The sequence below is a fragment of the Dipodomys spectabilis genome, unplaced genomic scaffold (genome assembly GCF_019054845.1).
Source record: "Dipodomys spectabilis isolate Male_0828 unplaced genomic scaffold, ASM1905484v1 ptg000053l, whole genome shotgun sequence".
Taxonomy (NCBI): domain Eukaryota; kingdom Metazoa; phylum Chordata; class Mammalia; order Rodentia; family Heteromyidae; genus Dipodomys; species Dipodomys spectabilis.
Window position 1 is genome coordinate 4,105,262 of NW_024870730.1, and position 25,821 is coordinate 4,131,082.

General features: G+C 39.2%; 1 protein-coding gene and 1 pseudogene across 7 annotated transcripts in view; both read left to right on the forward strand.

The window, feature by feature from the left end:
* Positions 1-2,393: 2,393 nt before the first annotated feature.
* The window catches only part of Pnisr (PNN interacting serine and arginine rich protein), a 30,556-nt gene continuing 7,128 nt past the window's right edge, over positions 2,394-25,821 (forward strand). For 2 of the 7 annotated variants that reach the window (XM_042679591.1, XM_042679585.1), the window contains exons 1-8: positions 2,394-2,506; positions 13,825-13,903; positions 15,609-15,725; positions 17,423-17,611; positions 18,877-19,100; positions 20,519-20,690; positions 22,762-22,952; positions 24,125-24,262. In XM_042679591.1, the coding sequence (XP_042535525.1) occupies positions 15,638-15,725; positions 17,423-17,611; positions 18,877-19,100; positions 20,519-20,690; positions 22,762-22,952; positions 24,125-24,262 (1,002 nt within the window). In that variant the 5' untranslated portion in view covers positions 2,394-2,506; positions 13,825-13,903; positions 15,609-15,637. The other 5 variants (XM_042679587.1, XM_042679589.1, XM_042679586.1 and 2 more) reach the window with 5 other exon arrangements.
* On the forward strand, positions 12,666-13,230 carry LOC122107770 (annotated as a pseudogene).

The window sequence follows — 25,821 nt, forward strand, 5'->3', positions numbered from 1 at the left end:
TGCTTGCAGAGCTGTATAAGAATTAAGGTCAAGCAGGTAAAAGGGATAATTGTTCTGAGAATTGAACGTTGGAGGAAAAGTGGGTTCTAATTCTGGCGCCCAAAATTTTGTATATAATTGCAAAGTTCATGAATCTCCTTAAACCAGTTTCATATATTTAAAAAAATCATACCCAAGAAGAAATATCAAATTGGTACACTGAAGAAATTGCATCCAAACAGAAAGTTGATATTATAAGATGGGTTAACAGCCCCAAATAGTAATCCTAGTAGCTTAATAGATTATTTTTGCAGGATGACTTCATGTAGGAATACATGAAAATTTCATTAGAGTAGAGCTCTACCACTTGAGCCATAACTGGTGTTTCTTTCTCTCTCTCTTTCCCTCTCACCCTCTCTCCTTTCCCCCTCCCCCCTTTCTCTCTCTCTCTCTGAACTAAGAATTTCCTGCCCTGGCTGGCCTTGAACCACTTCTCAGATCTTAGCCTGGTCAGTATCTAGGGTTCTGAACCAGTGCCACTTGGCTGTAAAATGATTTTTTTTTTTTAGATCACATAGAACATTGCACAGATTTCATTATGCTAAGTGGGAAGGGGCCAGAAATGTTTTCCTTTTTTTTTTTTTTTTTGTCAGCTGTAGGACTTGATCTCAGGGCTTGAGCGCTGTCCCTGAGCTTCTTTGTGCTCAAGGCTAGCACTCATCACTTGAGCCACAGGGCCCACTTGCATTTTTTGAGTGGTTAATTGGAGAGGAGTCTCACCGATTTTTCTGCTTGAGCTGGCTTGGAACTGCAGCCCTCAAATCTCAGCTTCCTGAGTAGCTAGGATTACAGATATGAGCTACTGACCTCAGCCACTGACCCCTACTGACTCCAGTAGGATCCACATGGTATAATTAGTAAACATCTCTCTCAAGGTAAAATTGCATTTTAAAAGTTACTTAAATTTGACGACCAGCATATCTTTAGCTAGAGAGCATTTTAATCATAATCCAGGAATGCAAGCTTGTGTTTAATGAAGACCTGAATTTTATGCAAAGAGCATCCATCATGTCAAGCCTATAGTTATCCTTTTCCAGCTTTTATTTTAATTCGCTGTTTAGGGGCCATGCTCCTGAGCTGGAGCCACAGCTCCACTTCTGGCTGTGTGTGTGTGTGTGTGTGTGTGTGTGTAGATAAGTATCATATGCACATGCTTAACTGGAGATAAGAGTATCACAGACAGACTTTCCTGCCCAAGCTGGCTAGGAACCACTATTCTCAGATACCGGCTTCCTCAATAGCCTTGGATTACAGGCTTGAGCCACCACGCCTGGCCAATTACTTAGTGCACTCTTTCTTCAATCACAGAAGTTCACTTCTTGGAAGACACTTCCAGGTTTAACTAAAATACAATACTAATATTGTATTGGTTATATTTTTCTATTAAATGCAATACGCAACGGAAACACTTGTACTTTGAGAACTTTTGCTTGTAACTCGAGGCTGCAAGTCCGGACATCGGTTCTTCTGATACCCGAGCCCTGAATGCTGTCTTTCCCGGGAATTGCACCGCGCACGTCATCTAGAGGACGAGGACAGAAACTCTTCTCTCCTCGCCCCTAACTCCACAGGAACCACGGATTGCCATCAGGATTTACGGTGGCGGGCCGGTCCCCCGGAGGGGGCGCGAGGTTTTGAGGTTCCCGAGGGTCGCGTCAGGTCTCGGGATGCTGGGCTCACCCTGGGCCCCCCGCCCCCAGCCAGCTCTGCGGGGGGCGGGCGCGGGGCGGGACCCCAGGTCGGAGCACTGCGGGGTTCGAGCCCCTCGGTCCGCATCCAGCCGAGTTCGCAGGGTTTGACCTGCGGGCGCGGAGACGCCGGCGCCGGCGGCCTCCGGGCGAAGCTCCCGGGCCCTCTTCGGGGCCTCTTCGGGGGCGTTCGGCCCGATGCGCGGATAAGAGCTTGTGAGCCGCCGGTTCAGCAAGAGCACTTCACGGGGGCCGGGCGTGGAGACCCGCAGCGCCAGGCCGGCGCCTCACACCCCGCAAGCGAAACCGCGACCGAGCCGGGCAAACGCTCCGGTAGGTCGGGGATGCAGACTCCGGGGAGAAGATGGCCATCAGAGGCCGGTCCCGGACAACACCCCGCAGGCGACCCCATCTGACACGCAACTAACGCAAAAGGAGGCGCGGCTCCCGTGATGTGAGCCCTGAGTTCAACCACAACAACACAATTTTAACGACCATAATAACCTGTACTTGACAAGACCATCCACTGGCAAAAGCGGCGGTGGGGATTGCCCGGAACAAACATGGCGCGGAGGCGCGTCAAGCCGCAGTCACGTGCGCAGAAGCCCGGAGGAGAGCTGGTATGGCTTCAGAGACCGGGCGGATGTTATTACCATTCACTTCCGGGTGAGACCCATCCGGCGCCATCTTGTCTTGTTCGTGAAGAAGTGGAAGCATCGAAAGGGTTGGGAAGGTACCCCAGGAACGGTGGCGACGGTGGTGTTCCGGAACGAGAGTGGGTAAGTGATGAAGACAACACTGAGGCGTGGGGGCCCGCCGCACTATTACGGCCCTCTCGGTTCCGGAGGGATGGCAGCGGGGCTTAACCGGGATGCGTACACTGCCTGGCGCGACCGCTGGACTTCTTCTCACGCAGCGGCGTCTGCCTGCCTTGGTTGAGCAGATCGCGGCCCTCGGTGAAAGGAAATGTCCGTACAAGAGAGAATTCACGGCCCCTCCCCATGAAAGGAGTCCTAGGAGGAGATGGGCTAATTGTTGGGCTCCGGGCCGGCCGTTAAGTACTGCGCGTGCGCAGTGGGAGGTCTAGTGGGGAGGGGGCGCCGCAGGCCGGAGGGGGCGGGGGCCGGGACCGGGGCCCGGAGCTCTCACCCCCTGGGTCTCCGACTGCGCAGGCGCGGCCAGGGGTGCCTGCGTTCTGTTTGAATGAATGAGGTTCCCTATTTGTTTTTCTTGTATTCTTACACCGTGATGGCTATTACGTGTCAGCCGTCACGGAGGAAATAAAGTCGCCTGTGAAATGTTCACTTGCTTTGCCCTGTGGTGGATAAGTTGTGTTGTGTTACCTAAACCCACTGAGCACTAACCAGACCGATTTTGATGATGGTTGGGGACGTACACTTTTAAATTTATCTTCTCGGATCCCCAATCCCTCGGAAATCCTTTTTTTTTTTTTTTCTCCTTGGCTCCACATTCAACTAAACGAGCTTGGAATTTCTCACTTCACTGCCACAAGGCAAAAACCACCACGGACGCTCAGGATTTTTTTTTTTTAATTTTTAAACTTTTTTTACTTTTTACTGTGAAATTCTTTTGTGAAGCGTCCAGAGCATGCTACAGGGAGACTAATAGTAAATAAATTCTTTTAAGATGTTCTTGAGAAGTTGATGCTTTTTAGATTACCAATAGCCTGTGTGTGTGTGTGTAATTTTTTTTTTGGGGGGGGGTCCAGTCGTGGGGCCTGAACTCTGGGCCTGGGCACTGTCCCTCAGCTCTTCAGCTCAAGGCTAGCGCTCTTCCACTTGAGCCCCAGCGCCACTTCCGGCATTTTTTTATTTGCTTATGTGGTGCTGAGGAATCGAACCCAGGGCCTCATGCATGCAAGGCAAGTGCTCTACCACTGAGCCATCTTCCAGCCCACCTTTATATTTTAGAACCGTTTTTTTTCTAGCTTACAGAAAAATTGAGCATACACAGGAACAAATCACACCACTTAGGTTTTTTTTTTTTCCTCCCCAATGACTGTATTAGTATGGGACGTTGATTACATTAACGGATCAGTATTGATAAATTATTGCTGATAATTCTTATTTAATTTTTCAAAAAGTTCTTTTTCTCTGTGAGGATGCTGTCTAGGATAACACATGACATTTAGTCGTCATATGCTTTAGGCTCCTTTTGCCAAGACAGTTTCGTAGGCTTTCTTGTTTTTGTGTCCTGAATAGGCCCTCCTTCCCTTCTCTCAAGTTCTAACCTCTACCTCAGAAATCTGAGTATATTTTGAGGAAGGGTCTTTACAGAGGTAGAATGAAATTATTTTGGTGGACTAATTCAGCATGAATGTTGTCCTTACAAGAAAAGAGAATGAAACCCACCTGTTTGTGAATCTCCAGCCTCAGACCTATGAGGAAATAAATTTCTGTTGTTTGGCCAGTTAGTCTGTGGTGTGTTACTATGGCAGCCCTTGCTAACTTAAAGTGACTTGGCCTTTTTGGAGAATGTCTGTCAGGATCCTCTTCTGTTGGAATTTGTCAGATAGTTTCCTCCTGATTGAAATAGTGTTATGGATTTGAGGGAGAACAATCAGAGGTAAGGTTCTCTTCTCATCTCATCTCATTGTCAAAATGTATGCATTCAATATGACTTCACTTGCTGATAATGACTAATGGCTCCTCAGAGTGTTTGTCAAGTTTCTCTGCTAAGAAACATATCCATTCTCCCTTTCATTCTATTTTCTTTGGAAAGCAATTGCTTTTTATCTCAGAAAGAATGGGGAATTAAGCTCTCCCTTTGGTATTTTTATAATTTATTTAGAAATCTTCATGAGAGATGTATCCCTCAAATTTGTTAATTTACTTTATTATTTATATCAGTATGAACTTAGGAATATTTGTTTCATAATTTGTGTTATAATCCAGTACGACTTTTTTTTTTGCCAGTCATGATGCCTGAACTCTGGGCCTGGGCACTGTCTCTCAGCTCTTCAGCTCAAGGCTAGTGCTCTACCACTTGAGCCACAGCACCACTTCCAGCTTTTTCTGCTTATGTGGTGCTGAGGAATCGAACCCAGGGCCTCATGTATGCAAGGCAAGCACTGTACCACTGAGCCACCTTCCCAGCCCCTCCAGTATGACATTTTGTTACTCAGATTGTTCCAGTTTGAACCATTGACATAATTTCTTTCTACTGTTCCCCTTTTACATGTTCCTTTTTTTTTTTGGCCAGTGCTGGGGCTTGAACTCAGGGCCTGGGCACTGTCCCTGAGCTTCGTTTGCTCAAGGCAGGCATTCTATCACTTTAGCCACAGCACCACTTTTGGCTTTTTCTGTTTATGTGGTACTGAGGAATTGAACCCAGGGCTTTATTCATGCTAGGCAAGCACTCTACCACTAAGCCACATTCCCAGCCATTCCATTGTATTTTAAATCATGTTACATTCTTATTTTCTTATTTGCTAGCACTAAAAGATGGTTCATGCTTATATTTTAGTATTCTTCCTTCAGTACTAGAATCTGTTTCTTTGGAGAGCCCATATTCTATTTTAGAATGGTACTAGAACCTTCTAGGTGCCTAGGTGTGCTTGTTCTTACCAGGGTGTTGTAGGCCTTCTCTCTATTAATGTTTTTGATCATCAATATTTTCAGGGGTATTTATAACCAACTAGTCAGTTGGAGCTATAAGCTCAAAATATTTCAAATGAACATAAATGCACATGAAATCAAGCAGGTAGCCAAAAAAATCCACAGTATTCCAAATGATTACAAAATTAATCATTACAAAATTAATCATTATCTATCTTCCATTTGTTTGTCACTGAACAAATAAATTCTTTGTGACTTAGAAGTTAGTCATAACGTATTGTGGCAGGGATAAAAATAATTATTTTTTAACTTAGCAGAGTTGTGTTTGATAGGAACTGTTTTACCATATGCTCAAAGAATATGTGTTTTTGTGTGGCTCTTTTTGGGGAGGGTGAGGAGTGTTTGACAATACCAGTGCTTGAACTCAGGGCCTTGAATACTCTCTTGGCTTTTTTGCTCATGGCTAGTGACCTGCCACTTGAGCCCAGCCTCCAGTCCAGCTTGTTTGTTGGTTAGTTGGGAATACAGTTTCTCAGACTTAGTAACCAAGGTGGCTTGGAACCACAATCCTTCAGGTCTCACTTGGTGTCCTGAGTAGTTAGATAAAATTGTAAGCCACTGGCATCCACCTATGTTTCTATATCTTTGATTTTGTATTTGATACTTATTACTATTATTAATTTTTGGTGGTGCTAGGGCTTGAATGCATGAATAGACCGGTGTTCTATCACTTGACCCCATGAGCTCATACTCTTGTCTCTTGTTTGTTTTTGAGACAAGGTTTCACTATACAGTGTAGACTGACCTTGAACTTACTAGGTAGCTCAGGCTGATCTCAAACACACCGCCCTCCAGCCTTGTCTCCCAAGTGCTAGGATTACAGATGTGTTCCACCATGTTCACCATAGTAGCAGTATTAAAATGCCATTTGCATGATTAAATATTAATATATTGACTGGATAGCATATTTTAACAGATGATTAAAATATTTAACCACATGGACTATGTAGTACGGATAATTCAAATAACTTACTTTGCTCTTAAGATTCTTCTTTGAGTCAAAACAACCATAAGAACTCAAGACTACTGTGTCTTTAACTTAGGGGAAAAAATTTAACAATGCAGAAGTGTAATGAGCACTTACCTTTAGCAGTAACAGTATTTTCCAAATCATTATTAAACCAGTGCTTCATTATCATTTTTAATGGTATCAGGTTATAGTATTCATTAAACCATAGTAGGGCTGAAGGTGTAGCTTGGTGGTAGAGTGCTTGCCTAGCATGCTTGATATTCTGGACTGGATCTTTAGTACCTCAAGAAAAAAATTAAAAAGACACAATAAATTTAAAAATACAATTTTCCACCCTGTCAGTAGGTTCTACATCTTTGGAGTCAGTCACCTGAAGATCAGAAATACAGGGTTGCGGGGGGAAGTCCATCTACACTGAATAAATAGTGGTTTTTTTTTTTTTTGTCAGTTATGGGGTTTGAACTCAGGGCCTTGACACTGTCCCTGAGCTCTTTTCATTCAAGGCTAGCACTCTACCACTTTGAGTCATAGTGCCAATTCCAGTTTTTAAATGGTTAATTGGAGATAAGAGTCTGACAGGGCTGGCACCCATTGCTCACACATGTAATCCTAGCTACTCAGGAGTCTGAGATCTGAGGGGCACAGTTCAAAGCCAGCCTGGGCAGGAAAGTCCATAATTTTGTAGCTTTTTTTTTTCCAGGGCTGAGGACCGAACCCAGGGTCATGCGCGCGCCGGGTGGGCGCCCTTCTGCTGTGCTAAACCCCCAGCCCCCATGAGACTCTTACCCCTAGTGAACCACCAGAAAACTGGAAGTGGCACTGTGGCTCAAGTGGTAGAGCACCCACTCACCTTGTGCTTAAGAGCTCAGGGACAGCACCCTGGCCTAGAGTTCAAGCCCCATGACTGACAAAAAAAAAGTCTCACAGGAACTTTTCTGCCTGGGCTAGCTTCAAACTGCAATCCTCAGATCTCATCCTCCTGAATAGCTAGGATAACAGGTGTGACCCACTAGCGCCTGGCTTGAATATATGTCTTTAAACAATACCAACACCATCTGCTTATATATAAATTACATTGTATTCAGTATTTTGAGTAACCTAGAGATAATTTAAAGTATATGGGAAGAAGTGTGTATGTTATTTGCAAACACTGTTCCACTTTATGTATAAGGAACTTGAGCATCTGTAGATTTTGGTATCCCTAAGGGGATCCTGGGCCAATTTCCTAAAGATGAGGAAGAGGTGAAACTCGAGTTTCAGACGTAGGTCCAAACCATAGGAACCTTGTCAGTGATGCTGGGCAGGTGGTTCTGTCTCCTGTCCACTCCTTCCTGGCTTCCACAATATCTATAAAATGACATTAGAAAAGAATGGCTCAGTACAGAGGACCTGGATATGAAATGGAAGAGGCTGAAATGCCAACTTTTTATTTCCTTTTAGTTAACTTATGGTCCCAAGTAAGGAGTCTGTGTTAATTACCAAAAACAATTGTCAGGGACTTGTTTCAAAACTATCTTTTGATTGCTGTGTAGTGTGTCTGTATTCAAAATCTGTTTTCCAGATGCTGCATGTAAATTTGTTAATATTGAATATTTTGCAGTGAAAATAGAGATGGAAAGAATAGGGCTTCTAAATCCTTGACATCACATAATTTTTTGTTGTTGTTGTTTTGTTTTTGGTTGGTCATTGGGCTTGAACTTTGGGCCTGGGTACTGTCCTTCAGCTCTTCAGTTCAAGGGGAACACTTTACCATTTGAGCCACAGTGCCACTTCTGGTTTTCTGGTGGTTAATTGGAAATAAGAGTCTCATGGACTTTCCTGCCCAGGCTGGCTTTGAACCGTGATCCTCAGATCTCAGCCTCCTGAGTACTAGGAGTGAGCCTTGCCAGATAATTTTTTTAAAGAATATTTAACGAAACAATAAAGTGTAGTGCCAGTATTAAATATTTCAATAATTATAATTTATAAAGTCTTTGCCTAAAATATTTTTTGCAAACTTTAGCATAATTGAAGTTAATTTTCATGACCAGAGGTACTTACTTTCAACTAGAATATTAAGATTTACACTAAATCTTACAAAACAGTGAAACAAAGGTTAGCTAATTCATGCCATGTCTCACAATTGCATTACTTTTTTTTTTTTTCCCCCGTTGTGGGGCTTGAACTCTGGGCCTGGGTGCTGTCCCTCAGCTCTTCAGCTCAAGGCTAGCGCTCTACCACTTGAGCCACAGCATCACTTCCGCCTTTTTTTTTCTGCTTATGTGGTGCTGACGAATTGAACCCAGGGCCTCATGCATGCAAAGCAAGCACTCTGCCACTGAGTCACTTTCCCAGCCCACAATGCATTACTTTCATGTAATTTTTACTCCCTATACTAGTAGAGTATAGTTACTGGTTTCCCTTTATTTCTCTTATCTTTTAAAATTTACGTATTTCTAAAAATATACTTTAAACAAATCCAAAGGATATTTTTCAAAATCACAGTTCCCTGGTCCTGGTTTTTCCTTCTTAGAATTGACCACTTTTAAGGTTTTAGGTAAGGGGTATTTTGTAATTCAGGAATTTACTTAACTTTTTCACTTAACTGTAATTTACCTAACTTTTTTTTTTTTTTTTTTTTGTCGGTTGTGGGGCCTGAACTCTGGGCCTGGGCGCTGTCCCTCAGCTCTTCAGCTCAAGGCTAGTACTCTTACCACTTGAGCCATAGTTCCACTTCCAGTTTTTCTGCTTATGTGGTGCTGAGGAATCGAACCCAGGGCCTCATGTATGCAAGGCAAGCACTCTACCACTGAGCCACCTTCCCAGCCCCCTTACCTAACTTTTAAATGAAATGTCACTGAAAGTTTATGCTTAATAGAAAATTTGCTCAGATTTTATTAGTTATATTGTGATTATCCTCATCCTTGATTTTATTCTCAAGTGGAAATGCTGGCACAGAGGAGTGTGTATTTATAATTTTGATAGAAACTATAATGATAAACTACCTTTTGATTTTTCTGAGTAATGATTTAAATTGAATACATTTGGGCATGGTAGACATAGAAAGCATTTGAATTTAGAGTGTACATAAAAAATAACTCAGCCAGGCACGGTGGCTCATGCCTGTAATCCTAGCTACTGAGGAGGTTGAGATCTGAGGTTCAAAGTCAGTCCAGGCAGGAAAGTCCATGAAAACCGGAAGTGGCCCTGTGGCTCAAGTGGTAGAGTGCTAGCTTTGAGCTGAAGAGCTGAGGGACAGTGCCCAGGCCCAGAGTTTAAGCCCCACAAAACAGCAACAATTCATCTCTCCTGTCTTTAGTGTTGCAGATCTTGACAGTGTTAATTTACCGAACAAATTAAAGCCTAACAGAATTAAAAATTGCTTTGAAATAAACATTGAAAATGCTTTGAGATACAAATCACCAGGAATTTAAATATGAGTTAGTGTTGTGGCAGTCACAACTGCGACTAGCTCTTTGCCTTCTATGTGCTTGTTGATGTTTTCTGTTAAATGGGTTCCTTCGGAAGTGTTTCTTTATGAAAGAGTTACTAAAGAGCCATGGGGTACTACTGGCATGAATTTGAGATACTCATCTCCTGAATACCCATGCAACTTGGAGTTCTTCTACAGTATTGAGCTTTTCTACCAGATAGTTAGAATCAGCTGAAGAGTTCCTAGTGATTACTGTTCGATGATTGAGGACTGTTGGGCAGCTTCTGGTTCACAGAAGTTGAGAGCCACAGGACTCTGCTCAGTCTATTGACACCCATTTCATCCTCAGATTCTGCCATTCTAGGACTTAGCAGACTACCTAAATTGAGTTTGAAAATACTAATGAGGCTGGGTGCAGGTTATGCCTATAATCCTAGTTACTCAGAAGGCTGAGATGCGAGGATCGCAGTTCAAAAGCAGCCTGGACAGGAAAGTCCATGAGACACACACTTCTGGTTAACCATGAGAAAACCAGGAAGTGATGCTATGGCTCATAGTGTAGAGCTCTATCCAAGCAAAAGAGCTCAGGATCAGGAAACATTGAAAAAATGCTTCAGGTTAGTGCTTTGTCTAAGTAAATTGCCCAGGTTTTTTTTTTTGCTGTTGTTGTTTTGTTTTGTTTTTGTTTTTTGGTCATGGGGCTTGAACTTTGGGCCTGGGTGCTATCCCTAATTTCTTCATTTCAAGGCTGGTGGGGGGGTGGGGGGGAGTTATTGGAATAAGAGTCTCACGTACTTTCCTGCCTGGACTGGCTTTGATCTCAGCCTCCTGCGTAGCTAAGATTACAGGCGTGAGCCATCAGCTCCCAGCCCAGATTTTTTTGAACTCAATCCTATCTGAACTGATTAGTAGCTAAGATTATAGGAATTTGACAACAAGCCTGGCTCTTTTTTGGGTGTGGGGGGTGCATACTGGGGTTTGGACTCAAGACCTCATGCTTGCTAAGCACGTGCTGTACCACTTAGACTATACCTCCATTCCCTATTGCTTTAATTCTCTCTCTCTTTTTTTTTTTTTTTTTTTTTTTTTGCCTGACCTTGATCCTCATATGTATGCTTTCTGCATACCTGAGGTTTGGGGATGTACTATCACACCTAGCTCTTTATTGATTTCAGTGGTGTCTTGAGAGCTTTTTTGTCCTGACTGGCCTCAAACTGATTATTTTGATTTCAGTCTCACAAGTAGCTAGATTTACTGGTATTAGCCATCATATTCAATTTTAATAATAATAATCTATGATTTAAATTTTTTTATTGTTGTTATAAAGGTGATGTACACAGAGGGGTTACAGTTACATAAGTCAAGCAAAGAATACATTTTTTTTTTTGTACTATGTCACCCCTTCCCTCGCTGTCTCCCAGTTTAGTCTGTGGTTTTTGAGAGAATTTAGGACAGGAAGACAAGCTTACAACTAAAGAATTATTGCAAAGATAGAGTGATCTGGATAGGTCTTAGATTACTTCTGGAGAATAGAACTTCTGGTTGAATTAGAACTGTGTTGGCTTGAGGGGCTGGGAAGGTGGCTCAGTGGTAGAGCGCTTGCCTTGCATGCCTGAGGCCCTAGGTTCCATTCCTCAGCACCACATAAGCAAAAAGAAAAAAGCCGGAAGTGGCGCTGTGGCTCAAGTGGTAGAGCGCTAGCCTTGAGCTGAAGAGCTGAGGGACAGCGCCCAGGCCCTGAGTTCAGGCCCCACAACCGGACCCAAAAAAAAAAAAAAAAAAAGAACTGTGTTGGCTTGATTATCAAACTTTTTTTCTGATAGTTGCAGAAGTGATGGGAAGAAAGCTCTGGTATTAATCAACTGGAGCTTTCTGCGTTTCTCACAATAATCAGTAACTCTATAAGGCAGACATTAGGCTTCCATTTTACATGTGAAATTAAGGATTGAGAGTAATTTGCCTGTGTTCACACATTGTGAATGGTTGTTGGGAGGCATAATGAGCTCATAAGACTTAAAAAGTTGTCTTGACAGTCATTAGATATGAGTAAGAAAAACCTATTTTTAGTGATTTCTGAAAGAGGAAATTTATGTATTGGAAATTATCGTAGTCCATACATTCATGAGAGCGGTTTTGCTATTTGCATCCCTTCTGGCACCAGCATAAAGATCGATGTCTACATTGTAAATTTATTACAACTTGGGCTAGGAAAAATGTGCGTTCAGCTCTGATAAGCTGTTGAAGCTTTGCCAAAAGAGAGCAAAGCTTGGTTCTTGTAAGTCAACAGCTTTCTCATCGTTGTCCTTTTAAAAATAAACAAAAAGGAGTTGGTGACCTCTCAGGTACTGTTCGTATTTATTTTGTGCCTGCTTTGTGTAAGATCTTTTCTTTCTTTCTTTCTTTCTTTTTTTTTGCCGGTCCAGGGGCTTGAACTCGGGGCTTATTAGGCTCTGTCCCTGACCCTCTGTGCTCAGGGTTAGCACTCTACCACTTGAGATACAGCACCACTTCTGGCTTTTTCTGAGTACTTTATTGGAGGTGAGAGTTTCACGGACTTTTCTGCCTGGGCTGGCTTTGAACCACGATCCTTAGATCTCAGCCTCCTGAGTTGCTAGGATGAAAGGTGCCTGGCTAAGATACTTTTTTGTATTTTATGGAAGATAAAAAATGATTTTTATCTATCTGCTTTAGAAGACTATTGCTAAAGCAGTCCTTACTGTCTAGTGCCACAACTTTGAACCTTCCTGCACCATGCACGGTACACGCCAGTCCCGCTGCAGTCCTAAAACTCTGCTTTGGCGGCCCAGAAGGCAGCTGGAAGGAGCTGGGTTGTAACCTACTTGGGGCTGGTGAGGCAGGGTCAGTGCTGAGCCAAGGGCCCCAGCGGCCACTACAGTCGTAGAATCTCACACTTTTGTCTGGGCTGCCCTTGAACTGTGATTCTCTGGTCTTACCTCTCAAATCTGAAGAGATTGGCTGCACATAAGATAACTTTTAAGGGCTGGGAATGTGACTTAGTGGTAGAGTGCTTGTCTAGCATGCACGAAGCCCTGGGTTTGATTCCTCGGTACCACAGAAAATGCTGGAAGTGGCATTGTAGCTCAAGTGGTAGAGCGCTAACCTTGAGCAAAAGAAGCTCAAGGACAGTGCCCAGGCCTTGAGCTCAAGCCCCAGGATGACCAAAAAAAAAAAAAAAAAAAAGATGTAACTTTTCAACACCACCTTTGTATTAGGCTGTGTTGCAACCATGTTTGGGAGGCTGATTCTTCCCCAAATGCTTTTTGCTACTATCCTTGGAATTGCTGGAGGAATATGTATTTACCAGCTGATATTGAAACAATACTCCAGAGATCAAGAGGAATTAAATAAAAGATGAAATTGGAACAAGAATCAGAAGAGAAGAGGAATTAATGCTGTTAGAAGATGAACTGTTGCTTAAATAAATCCTTACTGATGAAAAGAAAAAAACTTTTGCTAGCAGGATGAAAGATATACTATTTCAGGACAAACTGATGTCTTTGCTGACTATTTTAGGGACAAACCGATACCTTTGCTGATGTTAGTTTCTAAACAGAATTCCGTAGAATTCCACAGAATTCCATGGGTAATTTTATTTCCTTACTTTAATACCAGATGAAATCTTTTCCACTTCTCTTTTTTTTTTTTCCTAGTGCCTAGCCTCATATTTTCTAGGCAAGCATTCTACTTCTAAACTACCTCAAATATTTGTTCTTCGTTTTTTTCTAAATTATTTGATAGTGTTGTATATTGTAAACACAAGAGAAATGATAAAAGATAAAGATAGTTTGAAAGTTAAAAAGATGTCAGAAATCTTTGACTTTTTCTTTCTGATCTCTATTAATAATGGCAAAGCAATTCTTTGCTAAAAGATTTATAGAAAATAACTTTGAGCTTCTAGTCAATTTGGAAATGATCACACTTACAGATTGTATCCCCAGAATTTATTTTTACAGCAGTCTATGAATAAATACAGTAATAATGTCTTATGTTTACAGTAATGTCTATAGGTCTGTAGTATATGAGTGAACACTTTTTTTTCCCACCCTCATCCCTCAGGGCATAACTATTCTTGCTGTTATGCTGTCAAGCTGTAAACTAACCAGCCGAAGTTTTAACCAGAAGTTGAGCCTCTGAGGTCAGTTAAAGTAGCAGTTGACATTTTTTTCTTGGCGTGTATTTATTCATGTATTTATTAACTTTTAATGAAAGTAGACTTTTCACAAGTTCTAATGATGCCTTGAGCTTCAGGATATAATTGAGAAACAAGAAAAAAATGGGAGAGAAGAAACAAACATTGAAGAAAGATTAGAAAAAGAAGTCTATTTAGCTTGTAACTGAAGATAACCGGTCTAGATGTTATCCTCAATTGTGGTACATGGAGTACTCATTTTGACATAATCTGTAATGCCATTGTAATGAACACTATACTAATTATGTTCTAATACCCTTTAATAGGCCATATTCATGTAACTATAACCCAAGTAGACTCATAAGTAAACCAGAGTAATAAAGAAATGTATCTTACAGTGTTCTTCAGTGGAGAAGTAAGAATTGCCACTGATAGAACTGTGTTAACATTCTGAGAATGCTACAGAGGCTGGAGGCTTTAAAAGTTTGAATTGTAATAGCCATCTATCAAATAAGAGTGGGTATCTTCACTTCCTTCTTATCTGTCTTCATTAGTTGTTGTTCATTTGCGGTATTGAGGCTTGCTTTTGTTTTGGTTCTAGATAGAGGAAAGGAAGAGTCTAGAAGGAAGGTTTCATTTAGTAAACATTTATTAAATGCCGGCTGTATGCTAAGCCTAGGGATAAAGAAATAAAGAAGAAACATACTGTGATTACCGTGTATGACATTAATTCTTAAACAGAGCTTTATATCAGAGTTGGTTTTGAAAGACAAAGGTAATTTATTTTACCTTGGGGTAAATTGCAAAGGTAGATTTGTAGGAATTTAAAAATTGTGTTTGAAAAGTTTGCATATTTGTTTACAGAAAAGTTGACTACTATAATGATTCCTCTTAGACAGACTAGACATTACCAGACTACTATCCTCCCTTTGTTTGTTGCTATTTCGTTCTTGGACTGGAGCATAAGTGCCTGCCTAACAAGCATGAGACCTTAAGCTCAAACCCCAGTACTGCCAAAAAGAAAAAAAGAAAAGAAAAAAGCAGGTCTTAAAGACTTGTACTTTCTAACATTGTCTAGTTATTTCTTCTGATACCAAATAGTCATGTTCTTTTATCCTTCCCCCCCTTATAATTTCACTAGAAGCTCAATAATAACACTGTAATAATACTGGTAGCTCAGTTGGGTTGATTAAACACTTCTGATGAGGAAATTAAGTGATTCGGTGTACTTCTTACTATCTCTTAATGGCCACTTCATCTGTGAAGGTGATATTTTGGCAACCTTTGGATTTTTGATTTCTCATCACCTTTTCTTTTCCCAATTATTAAATAGGGCAATAGGACAGTTTTCTAATTCTATTTTACATTCTGCACTTATTAGCTATAATTTTTTTGCAAAAAATTTTATTAGTGCTATATGGGTACTTTTAGAAAAGGAAAATATATATATATATATATATATATATATATATATATATATATATATATATAATATACCTTCTTTGAGCTAGACTACCACCAAACTGTGGCATCAATGTTAACATAATATTTTGTACTCCTGATTGCTAACTTTAAAATTCTAATTGTCTGTGACAATCTATTGACCAACAGTTTAGAATTCTTATGTAAAAACATATAATAATTTCTGATATGTGTGGTTTGAAAATTAAAGGACTTACTGTATTTTTTAAACTGTGTTTAATTTTTGAAGATAGAAAATCAGTACATTTGTAAGAAAGGATGTGGGATCAAGGAGGACAGCCTTGGCAGCAATGGCCTTTGAACCAACAGCAGTGGATGCAGTCATTTCAGCACCAGCAAGATCCAAGTAAGAAAGAAAATGAACGTGGAAGAAGCTGGGAAGGGAATGGAGATGGGTAGGAGATAGGTGTGGGGGTAGAATTGGTTTATCACTTGGTTGATAAACCAATTGATTGTCTTAATCACCGTATTCAGAATGTGATCTTATAAATAACCCTACCATATAATAAAAAGTGAGATTTTTTTTTGGCTTTCTCAAAGGATAACAAGCTCTATGAAAATTTTACTCTTAAACTGATTTAGTCTCATTTTTCTAAAGAAAAAGCATTAAAGTTGTATAACTAGCATATACTTCTTTATTCTGGACCTTTCAATTACATGATATTCAACTATGATATACTATATTTTTAACTTTTCAAGTATTTTGAGCATATATTAGAGTATAGAGTCCTCATTTATTTCTTTAGTATTTACTTAACTATAGTTGATTTTGTTTCATCCATATTTTCTTACACTAATCTGCCTTGTCTGAGAAATCCTGCAATATGCCCTCCATATCCTCCTCTTCTTACTTTTCCTTTCTGAGCAGAGTCCTCCTATGTAGCACAGGCTAAACTAAACTCATACTATTCCTGTCTTACCTCCCAAGTGCTGAGATTTCTCGATATTTGACTTTTTCTTTCTTTTAGATAACACAAGCATATATACATGTATTAGTCACTGTCCAGTCACTTTCTTAATAAAAGAGCAAGGTTTGCCAAATGACGTTGTAGATTTAGAAAATTCTCTTTATTTTTTGGTGGTACTGAGGTTTGAACTCAGAGCGTTGTGCTTGCTAGGCAACACTTCACTGCCTGAGCCATATTCCTAGCTCTCTTCTGCTTTTAATGTCTCATATTTTTATCCTGGACTGGCCTTGGACCTCAGTCATCCTACCTGTACCCCATAGCTACAATAATATTTGTATACCACCCTACTCAACTTGTTTATTGCAGTGGAGTCTTCCTAACTTTTTTTGCTAGGAATGGCCTCAAACTACTTCCTCCCAGTCTCAGTCTCCCAAGTAGCTAGTATTATAGGCATCTGCCACTACACCCAGACTAGATTTAGAAAGTTTTAGATACAGATGAACAAGTTTAACACCATCCAGGTTATTCCAGTTTTATCTTTCAACAAAACATTATGAGAATGTCTACTCTTTACTAAACTGAAGTATGGGAAAAAATGTTCTATTTTATTAGTAATATTAGACCTTAAGCTGTTATCTTTGAAGATAATGAAGGGAAGACTTCCAAAATAATAGGGACAATAAATTTTTAGTAAAGGATGGCAAAAGTTATTATAGAGATGTGTTTGGGCCACCAGTAAGCCTTAAAGAAAGGTAGCCATGAGGAGGAACTGGGATAGATAGCTACAGTAATCAAAGTATGCCTAAAATGGAGAATAGGACATGCTACCGTATTTGCTTATTTGTTTTTAAAGGAGGGGAGCTGATTTTTTTAAATTGAGTAAGATAAAGATACAGGAAGTTGATTTCTTGGAATAATATTGGAAAGGGGCTAAGACTTCTTCTGTGGATTCTTCTGAAAAGTTTTAAGTAATTTTTGGTCTGGTCTAAGTACGGACTGTTTTCTAAGCATTTTTTCAGGCATAATACTCTATATTTAAAATGTACTACAGAGTAATTTGAGATGTTTATTTTAATGGATGCACTGCTATTTTAGCTTCTCTTCTGAATGCTGAAATCTTGTTAATTTACATTAGGCCAAATTGACTGGGCTGCATTGGCTCAAGCTTGGATTGCCCAAAGAGAAGCTTCAGGACAGCAAAGCATTGTAGAACAACCACCAGGAATGATGCCAAATGGACAAGATATGTCTCCAATGGAATCTGGTCCAAACAATCATGGAAATTTTCAAGGAGATTCAAACTTTAACAGAATGTGGCAACCAGGTTTGTTTATGTTATCTAGATTTTAAGACTTTTTAAAGAACATGAAGATCATTAGTAAATTATTTAGTTGGATTAATTTTATGTCAGTCTCAATTTTATTTGACCTTAAATATATGTGGTTAAAAATATTCTGTACTCAGTCTGCTAGCATTGTGGCACTCAGTTTGATTTTTTTCTTGGTTCTTCATTCCTAGGATGACAGGGGCTGGGAACACTCTGGAAACCTCACTTGGCACCTAGGGGAGAGAGCATTCTCTCTGTTGCAACCTCTGGCCTTTACACAAGCAGCAGTGGCAGAATAAAATATGTCTAGCTTCTAATTAAAGAAAAATTGTGTCACCATGTGACAAGTCTGTCAAGCATACTCTGCCCCTATCAGGCACCCACCGTTTTCTTCCCTTTTTTTCAGATAGTCATGATCTTCCATAAGCTTTTATGTTTTTTTTTCTTTATGTTTTAGATTTCTTGATGCTAATTCAGTTTTCTATGGTTGTGTTATTTTTTAATAAACACTGAAAACGAGACGAATTTTATATTTGGTCATGCTGATGGTGAAGCCATATCCTTCTTTTGCTATTAATATTTCTTCTATTACTGTAAGAGTGGAAAACAGGCATTTCCAACATTACTTTGAAAGGAATAACAATCTTTGATACTGTGAGGTGTCCATTTCTATCTTCTTGAGGCCAAATTTTTCCAAGTATGAAGCTGTTTTGGTGTCCCAGTTTTAAGTTTATAAATGATTCACCCTGACATTACTCTCCCACCCTCCAAAGTTTTACTCTATTGGCTTTCTTTGTAACCCTGGGGAAGTTATTTACCTCTGTATGCCTCCCTTCCCCCTCCTGAAATTGGCAAAAATAGTACCTTTTTTCTTCCTACCTCACAGGGATGTTGTGAGGATCAATGTGTTCATGGAAGAAAGAAATTATATATTAAGTAATTTTTATGGTGTCATTATTGAACAAAATAGATTCAACAAAAGTTACTTTGGATTGTGTTCTATTCATTAAAGTTAATTTTGAGCATTTGGATTTTATTGACTTAGGATGTAAATTAGAATGGAATTAACTTATTTGAACTTAGGCAATTTATTAGTTCTTTGCTCATTTTTAAGATTAATATAGAAAGAATTTGACCAAAAAGTCATAAGTTGTTTTTATTGTTTCTTTACTGAAAAATGTAGCTTTTTTGAGATGTTAAAATTCTGTATTGATTTTATTATAACCCCCTGTTGAATGTTTTTATGCCTGAATCCTAAATAGAATGGGGAATGCATCAGCAGCCCCCACATCCCCCTCCAGATCAGCCATGGATGCCACCAACACCAGGCCCAATGGACATTGTTCCTCCTTCTGAAGACAGCAACAGTCAGGACAGTGGGGAATTTGCCCCTGACAACAGGCATATATTTAACCAGAACAATCACAACTTTGGTGGACCACCCGATAATTTTGCAGTGGGGCCAGTGAACCAGTTTGACTATCAGGTGAAAGATATTTTGTTGCCTTAATATCATAGATGTGCACGTATCCATTCTTTGGAAGTGTCTCATGAAGAATATCTAAGATATGTGTGCAGAGTTGTACAGATAAGCATTTACAGTATTTGAGAGACTTTATCAATTTTTGTTTATTTAAATCATTAGACTTTATTTTCTGAATATTTCTTTGATTAGGAAATGAATAAAGGATCATTTGGGGGAAATCTGGATAAAATGAAAAATGAGTTGGTGTAATAGCTGTTAAAGTTTAGAAAATACATGGTAGCTGAATACATTGTCAATAATAGATTATGGTTAAGACATGATTTAAGATGCTTAACATAGATTTTTTTTTTAACAGTTCCATCTGTGTAGTATTACACCTGTTTTTTCAGTGTTTCCTTTCCTCCTCCCCATTCTGGCATAATTGTACATGATTTCTTCTGTAACATTTAATTCATGACATGGAACTCTATGGGGAATAGTAGTACCATGTGTGTATATCCTCTGTGAGAATTGACGATCCTTAAATGATAATGCTAGATGTCATTGTGAAATAACTTACTACTATTGTTACTTTATAAACTAAATTGCTATAATATAAAATTTTGGAAAGTCCCACTTAATTCTAAGATAGATTTGATAATATATTCACCTTGAAGTAGTCATTTTCTAGTTAACACACAGTCACATAAGTTGTACTGTGCTCATATTTGTTAATACACATGACAGCTTTTATTTCTGAAGAGATGTAGTAGCAGGGAACTTCTTTTAGTCTAGTTTTGATTGGTGGATTCTATATTAAGAAAACAAAGCTATTAGCTACTGGCCTTGAAAACCTCTAAATATAGCAAAGCTAAAAATAAATTACTGTTATAATTAAGTAACTGTCTTTGATTATAAGTAAATATATCCTGTGAGATTATAAAAGCAAGTTGAATTCACTAGAAAAAGGAATTTAAAATTGACAAAAGCCTTTACTTGTATTTTCTAGTTAAAAATTGGCTGGGCCTGGTGGCCCTTGTCTATAATCCCAGCACTTGGGAGGCAGAGGCAGAAGGATCAAGAGTTTGAGAACAGGCTACATAGCAACATCCTACTTCAAAAAATAAAAAGGAAGAGGAAATACCAAGTCTTTGTGGTGGTGGTAGTGTTTACAAATTAGTCTAGAAAATGTTCATATATACATACATACACATCTATGTACATATACACACATACAGTTCTTGAAGATGGTGAATCATTTGGTTTTCTTAAGAAACAAAATTAGGTTCTTTGGGTTTCAGAAATACTAGTAGATATTAGAACCATGGGATTCTTGGATTTGCTTCACACATGGATACTGTCCCAGTTCATAACACGCATGTGTCCCAGGGAGTATATTATGTTAAACTGAAGAAAAATAAAATACAATACTCTTTCAGCATGGGGCTGCTTTTGGTCCACCGCAAGGTGGATTTCATCCTCCTTATTGGCAACCAGGACCTCCAGGACCTCCAGCACCTCCCCAGAACCGCAGAGAAAGACCTTCATCATTCAGGGATCGTCAGCGTTCACCTATTGCACTTCCGGTGAAGCAGGAGCCTCCACAAATTGGTAGCTATTTAAATGAGTTCGGTGAAACACAGTTGTCATGAAACCTTTGTAAAAACAATGTTTTGTTTCATAAATTGTTACAGCTGAAATAGTGGTACTTTAAAACAATTTTTAAATCATAAATCTTAAAACTACAAAAAGATTGATGCAAAAAAAGTTTCAAGTAATTTCTTCAAATCTTTTGTCATAAACTAGTTTGTGATGAAGTGTAATTTTTTTGATTTTCATAGCATCTTCTTATTCTGGGTTAAAATTTTGGTATAGTAAGTGTTCCTTTTCAAAACCTAATTGTTAAACTGGGGGCTGGTGGCTCATACCTGTAATCTTAGCTACTTAGGAGGCTAAGATCTAAGGATTGTGGTTCATGACTAGATTAGGCAGGAACATCACCCAGTTAACAACCAGAACAGAAGTAATGCTGTAACTCATGTGGTAGAGTACTGGCCTTGAGCAGAAAAGCCCAGGGACAGCACCGAGGCCCTGAATTCAAGCCCTACAACTGGCACACACACCTGTATGTGCACATACACAGACAAAGAAAACAAAACGTAATGGTTTCCTGTTTTAGTTCTCTTTCTACTCTTAGTTCATAAGATACACAGTTTTCAAATTTTAGATTTTCAAAAATTTTTCAATTTTCCTTTGATTATTTCACATTCTTAAGTATTTTGGCAGAAAATTTAGAATTTAAATATCAGACGTAGGTTATTGCTAGTGAGAAGTTACACACTTATGCCACATTTTAACTGGAATGTTTCAGAATCATTCAGCATTTTGTAGAGCAGAACATTAAGCCTTTCTTTAGAAATACTCTTTTTTTTTTTTTGCCGGCCTGAACTCAGCCTGGGCTCTGTCCCTCAGCTCTTCAGCTCAAGGCTAGCTCTCTTCCACCTGAGTCACAGCGCCACTTCCAGCTTTTTCTGCTTATGTGGTGCTGAGGAATCGAACCCAGAGCTTCATGCATGCAAGGCAAGCACTCTACCACTGAGCTACCTTCCCAGCCCTCCTTAGAAATATTCTAACTGCTTCTCAATGTATGGAAAGATCTTAGTGTAAAAAATCTGTCCTGCCTTTTGTTTGACTCTGCTGTATGTTCATATTTTGGGGCAGCAGCTTAGTATAAGAATTTTTCTGGGGCTGGGAAGGAGGCTCAGTGGTAGAGTGCTTGCCTTACATGCATGAGGCCCTGGGTTCAACTCCTCAGCACCACTTAAGCAAAAAGAAAAAAGCTGGAAGTGGCATTGTGGCTCAAGTGGTAGAGCACTAGCCTTGAGCTGAAAAGCTGAGGGACAGCGCCCAGGCCCAGAGTTCAGGCCCCACGACCAGACCCAAAAAAAAAGAATTTTTCTGTAGCCCACATCATAATTTACTGGCTTTTAAACCTCAGGCATATCCCTTTATCACATCAGTTTTCTCACCTGAGAAAAAGAGATCAAATAATGGTAACAAACTTGGTTCTGAATTATTCCATAGCACCACTTACTGGCTTTATCCCTTCAGTCTTCTCATTAACAAAAAAGAATGATAGTAGAAATCTTTGAGGCGTTTTGTATAGATTAAATGAAATAACAGCTTAATATTCTTTTATTGTGCCCTGGAAAATTGCAAGCATTAAAAAAACATTTCCTGCTGCTGTTAAACATGTTTGGTTTTTCAAAAAGCCCAATGTTGATGGTATTAAAAAAAAATTCATTTTGAGGTTGAACTTAAGACTTTCAGCCTGCTAGGGATACATGCTACAGGTTGAGCCAGGTTTCTACCCTGTTTTTCCATTGGTTATTTTCCAGTTATGGTCTCAATGCCTAAGCTGGCCTGGGTTGTACTTCTCAGTGTCACTTCAGGTGACAGATGCATGCCATTGTGTCCAGCATTGGTTGAAATGGAGTCTTTAACCATCATCCCTGGATCTTTATCTCCCAAGTAGCTAGGAGCACAGGCATGTCCCATTAATGTTAACAGATTTGTTTCCTTGTTTTTACTTAAAAGTTTGTAGACAACCAAAGTTAAGGAACTCATTTGTTTTATTATGCCTTTAACTGACTTGTAAAATGTTTTTTTCCTGTGTAAATAGATGCAGTAAAACGGAGAACTCTTCCAGCTTGGATTCGTGAAGGTCTCGAAAAAATGGAACGTGAAAAGCAGAAGAAATTGGAAAAAGAAAGAATGGAACAACAACGTTCACAGTTGTCCAAAAAAGAAAAGAAGGCCACTGAAGATGCGGAAGGAGGAGATGGTCCTCGTTTACCTCAGAGAAGTAAATTTGTAAGTAGACTCATCTGAAAATTTTATCCTGAAAAGTTTATTGAAATGAATATTTTAGCCCATAGGAAAATACTCGTGTCACAATGCATGATGGGTTTTGTGTTTTTATATATGTGCTATTGAGGATGGATTAAGGAGAAAAAGGGGCTTTATTTCAGAGAGATATTATTACATATGATCTTATTGTTTATAAATAAATAAATCCATGATCTTAAATTATTGTGTACCTGACTCTAGTGGATTCAGTGAAACAAAAGTATTCAGTGGCATAGGAGGAATAAATGTGCCTTGCGAATATTTAGATGTACTTACACTTGGAGATAAAATAATTTTTATTGTTTTTGACATGAGCACTGAAAGTAACAATGTTTTAAATACCTGAGCTCTTCTGTGCAGGACTAGCACCCCTGCCACTTGAGCCAAAGCTCCACTTCAGACTGTTTTTTATGTATGTTCTGGTCATGGGGCTTGAGCTCAAGTCTTGAGCACTGTCCCAGAGCTTCTTTTGCTCAGTCTGGTGCTCTACCACTTGAGCCATAGATTCATCTCTGTTTTTTTCTGTGATTAATTGGAGATGAATCTCATGGACTTTCTTGCCTAGGCTGGCATTGGACCATGATCCTCAGATCTCAGTCTCCTGTGTAACTAGGATTACAGGTGTGAGCCACAGGCTCCCGGCTTCACTTTAGGCTTTTTGGTAGTTCATTGGAGATAAGAGTTCATTGGATTTTAACTGCCTGCCTGGGCTGGCTTGGAACCCTGATCTTCAGATTCAGTCTCCTAAATAGCTACAATTACAAGCATGAGCCACCAGAGCCTAGCTCATAATTCCTTCTTTACTCTTTCATTTCTTTCCACATTACACTTTTTCAACTTACCAAATGAAGTTACCAAATTACAAAAATGTAATTTAAAGGCTGGAGCCCTGTCTCGAGAAAAGAAAATAGAAAATCTGGTTTGTCTTAAATAATTTAAAAACTTACTTAAAAATATAGAGACTGGAGATGTAGCTCAGTGATAAAGTACCTTTCTTTGTATCCATGAAGCATTACTTTGATCCTCAGTACCCAAAAAGAAATGTCACACAATTCAGAAATGAATTTTACCTTTACATTTCTCTTATCAACTGTGCATTATAAGCATAAATTCAGGCTACCATATTGTTTTTACAGGATAGTGATGAGGAAGATGAAGATGCTGAAAACATTGAGGCTGCAAGCAGTGGGAAAGTTACCAGAAGTCCATCTCCAGTTCCCCAAGAAGAACATAGCGAACCAGAGATGACTGAAGAAGAGAAAGAGTATCAGATGGTAGAATGTCAAATTTCTTACCATGTGCAGGGTTTATTTTGTTTGTAATGTTTTAAAAGTATTAATTTTATAAAATGTTTAAACTGAGAACTCAGAAAAATTGTAAAGTACATACACGTTTTGTCAGGCAAATTGTGTCTAAAATTTGAGATGGTACACCTATCTCCTTTCCCACTGCTCAATATTCAGATAGTAATTAAAATACAAAATTGTGGCCTATCAAGTAGTTATTAAACTTATTTCGTAATTCCAATGATAAAATTAAATAATATTTTACTATATGAAAACCAGAGGAACTTTTATTGATTTGTTTTCTGAAGTGTTTCTTTTAAATAGAAATACTAAGAAATATTAAAGGAATTGAGGGGGAAATAGGTTTAGACTGAACAAAGTTAATACTTTTTTAGTGTAAGAACATACTTCTGTGTAAAAATTCCTTAAGCTTTTATAATTGTTATGTTGTCAGATTTTGAATCTGTTGCATTTCTCATATTGAAAGAGTCATGAGTTTTGGAATGCATTTAGAAGATGCTAATTTGGTCAACTCTAATTTTAGTAAGATGAGTAAATCAGAGGCAGAGAGAGACTGGAGAACTAAGAATCTGCATTTCAAATAGTTGTTGGTAGCCAATCCAGAGCTAACATCTAGCTCTTCAAATTGTGCTCTCCATTTTATATTGTGTTATCTCTTACTTAAGGATGTTACAGTTTATGAGTAGTAGAACTTCAGCAGAATGGAGTAATATCCTTCTTATTTTTTTTAAAGTTATATTAATTTTTTTGGTGGGTCTAGGCTTTTGTGCTGTTTAAGACTCTTCATTCTTTCACGGATCTATGCCTAGATCTCAATCTTATTTTTTGCTTTCCACTGTGTCTAGGATGACATGCATGAGCTGTCATATCCAGCTTCTTCCATTGAGTTGGAGTTGCATGGACATTTCTGCTGAGGCTGGCCTGGATCTTTCATCTTCTTAATCTCAGCTTCCAACATAGCAAGGATGACACATTCATTACCCTACCCAGCTATCACTTAGGAAGAAAATCTCTTAAACATTTCTGTTCCAGTTGGCTTTGAACCTTGATCTTTCTAGTCTCAGCCTCTTGAATAGCTAGAACTGTAGTCATGAGCTGCCTTCACACAGTTTCCCCTTTATTTATTTTTTTTTGGTGCCAGGTCTGGGGCTTGAACTCAGCCTGGGCACTGTCCTTGATCTCCTTTTGTTCGAGACTAGCACTCTACCACTTGAGCCACAGTGCCACTTTTGTTTTTTTCAGTAATTAATTGGAAATAAAAATCTCATAGACTTCACTGCCCCAGCTGACTTTGAACCAGGATCCTTAGTTGTCAGTCTTCTGAGTAGCAAGGATTATAGGGGTGAGCCCCCTGTCTTTGGCTCCTCTTTAGACTTGTAATTTAACCTTTGGAAGTGACTTAAGAAAGTAGTAATGTAAACCTTACCAGTGTTACTAAATAAAAGTAGTATCCTTTTAATAAAAGTATACTTTTAATGAAGAGTATTCTTTTATTTGATATACTATGATACTAAATAATATGTATT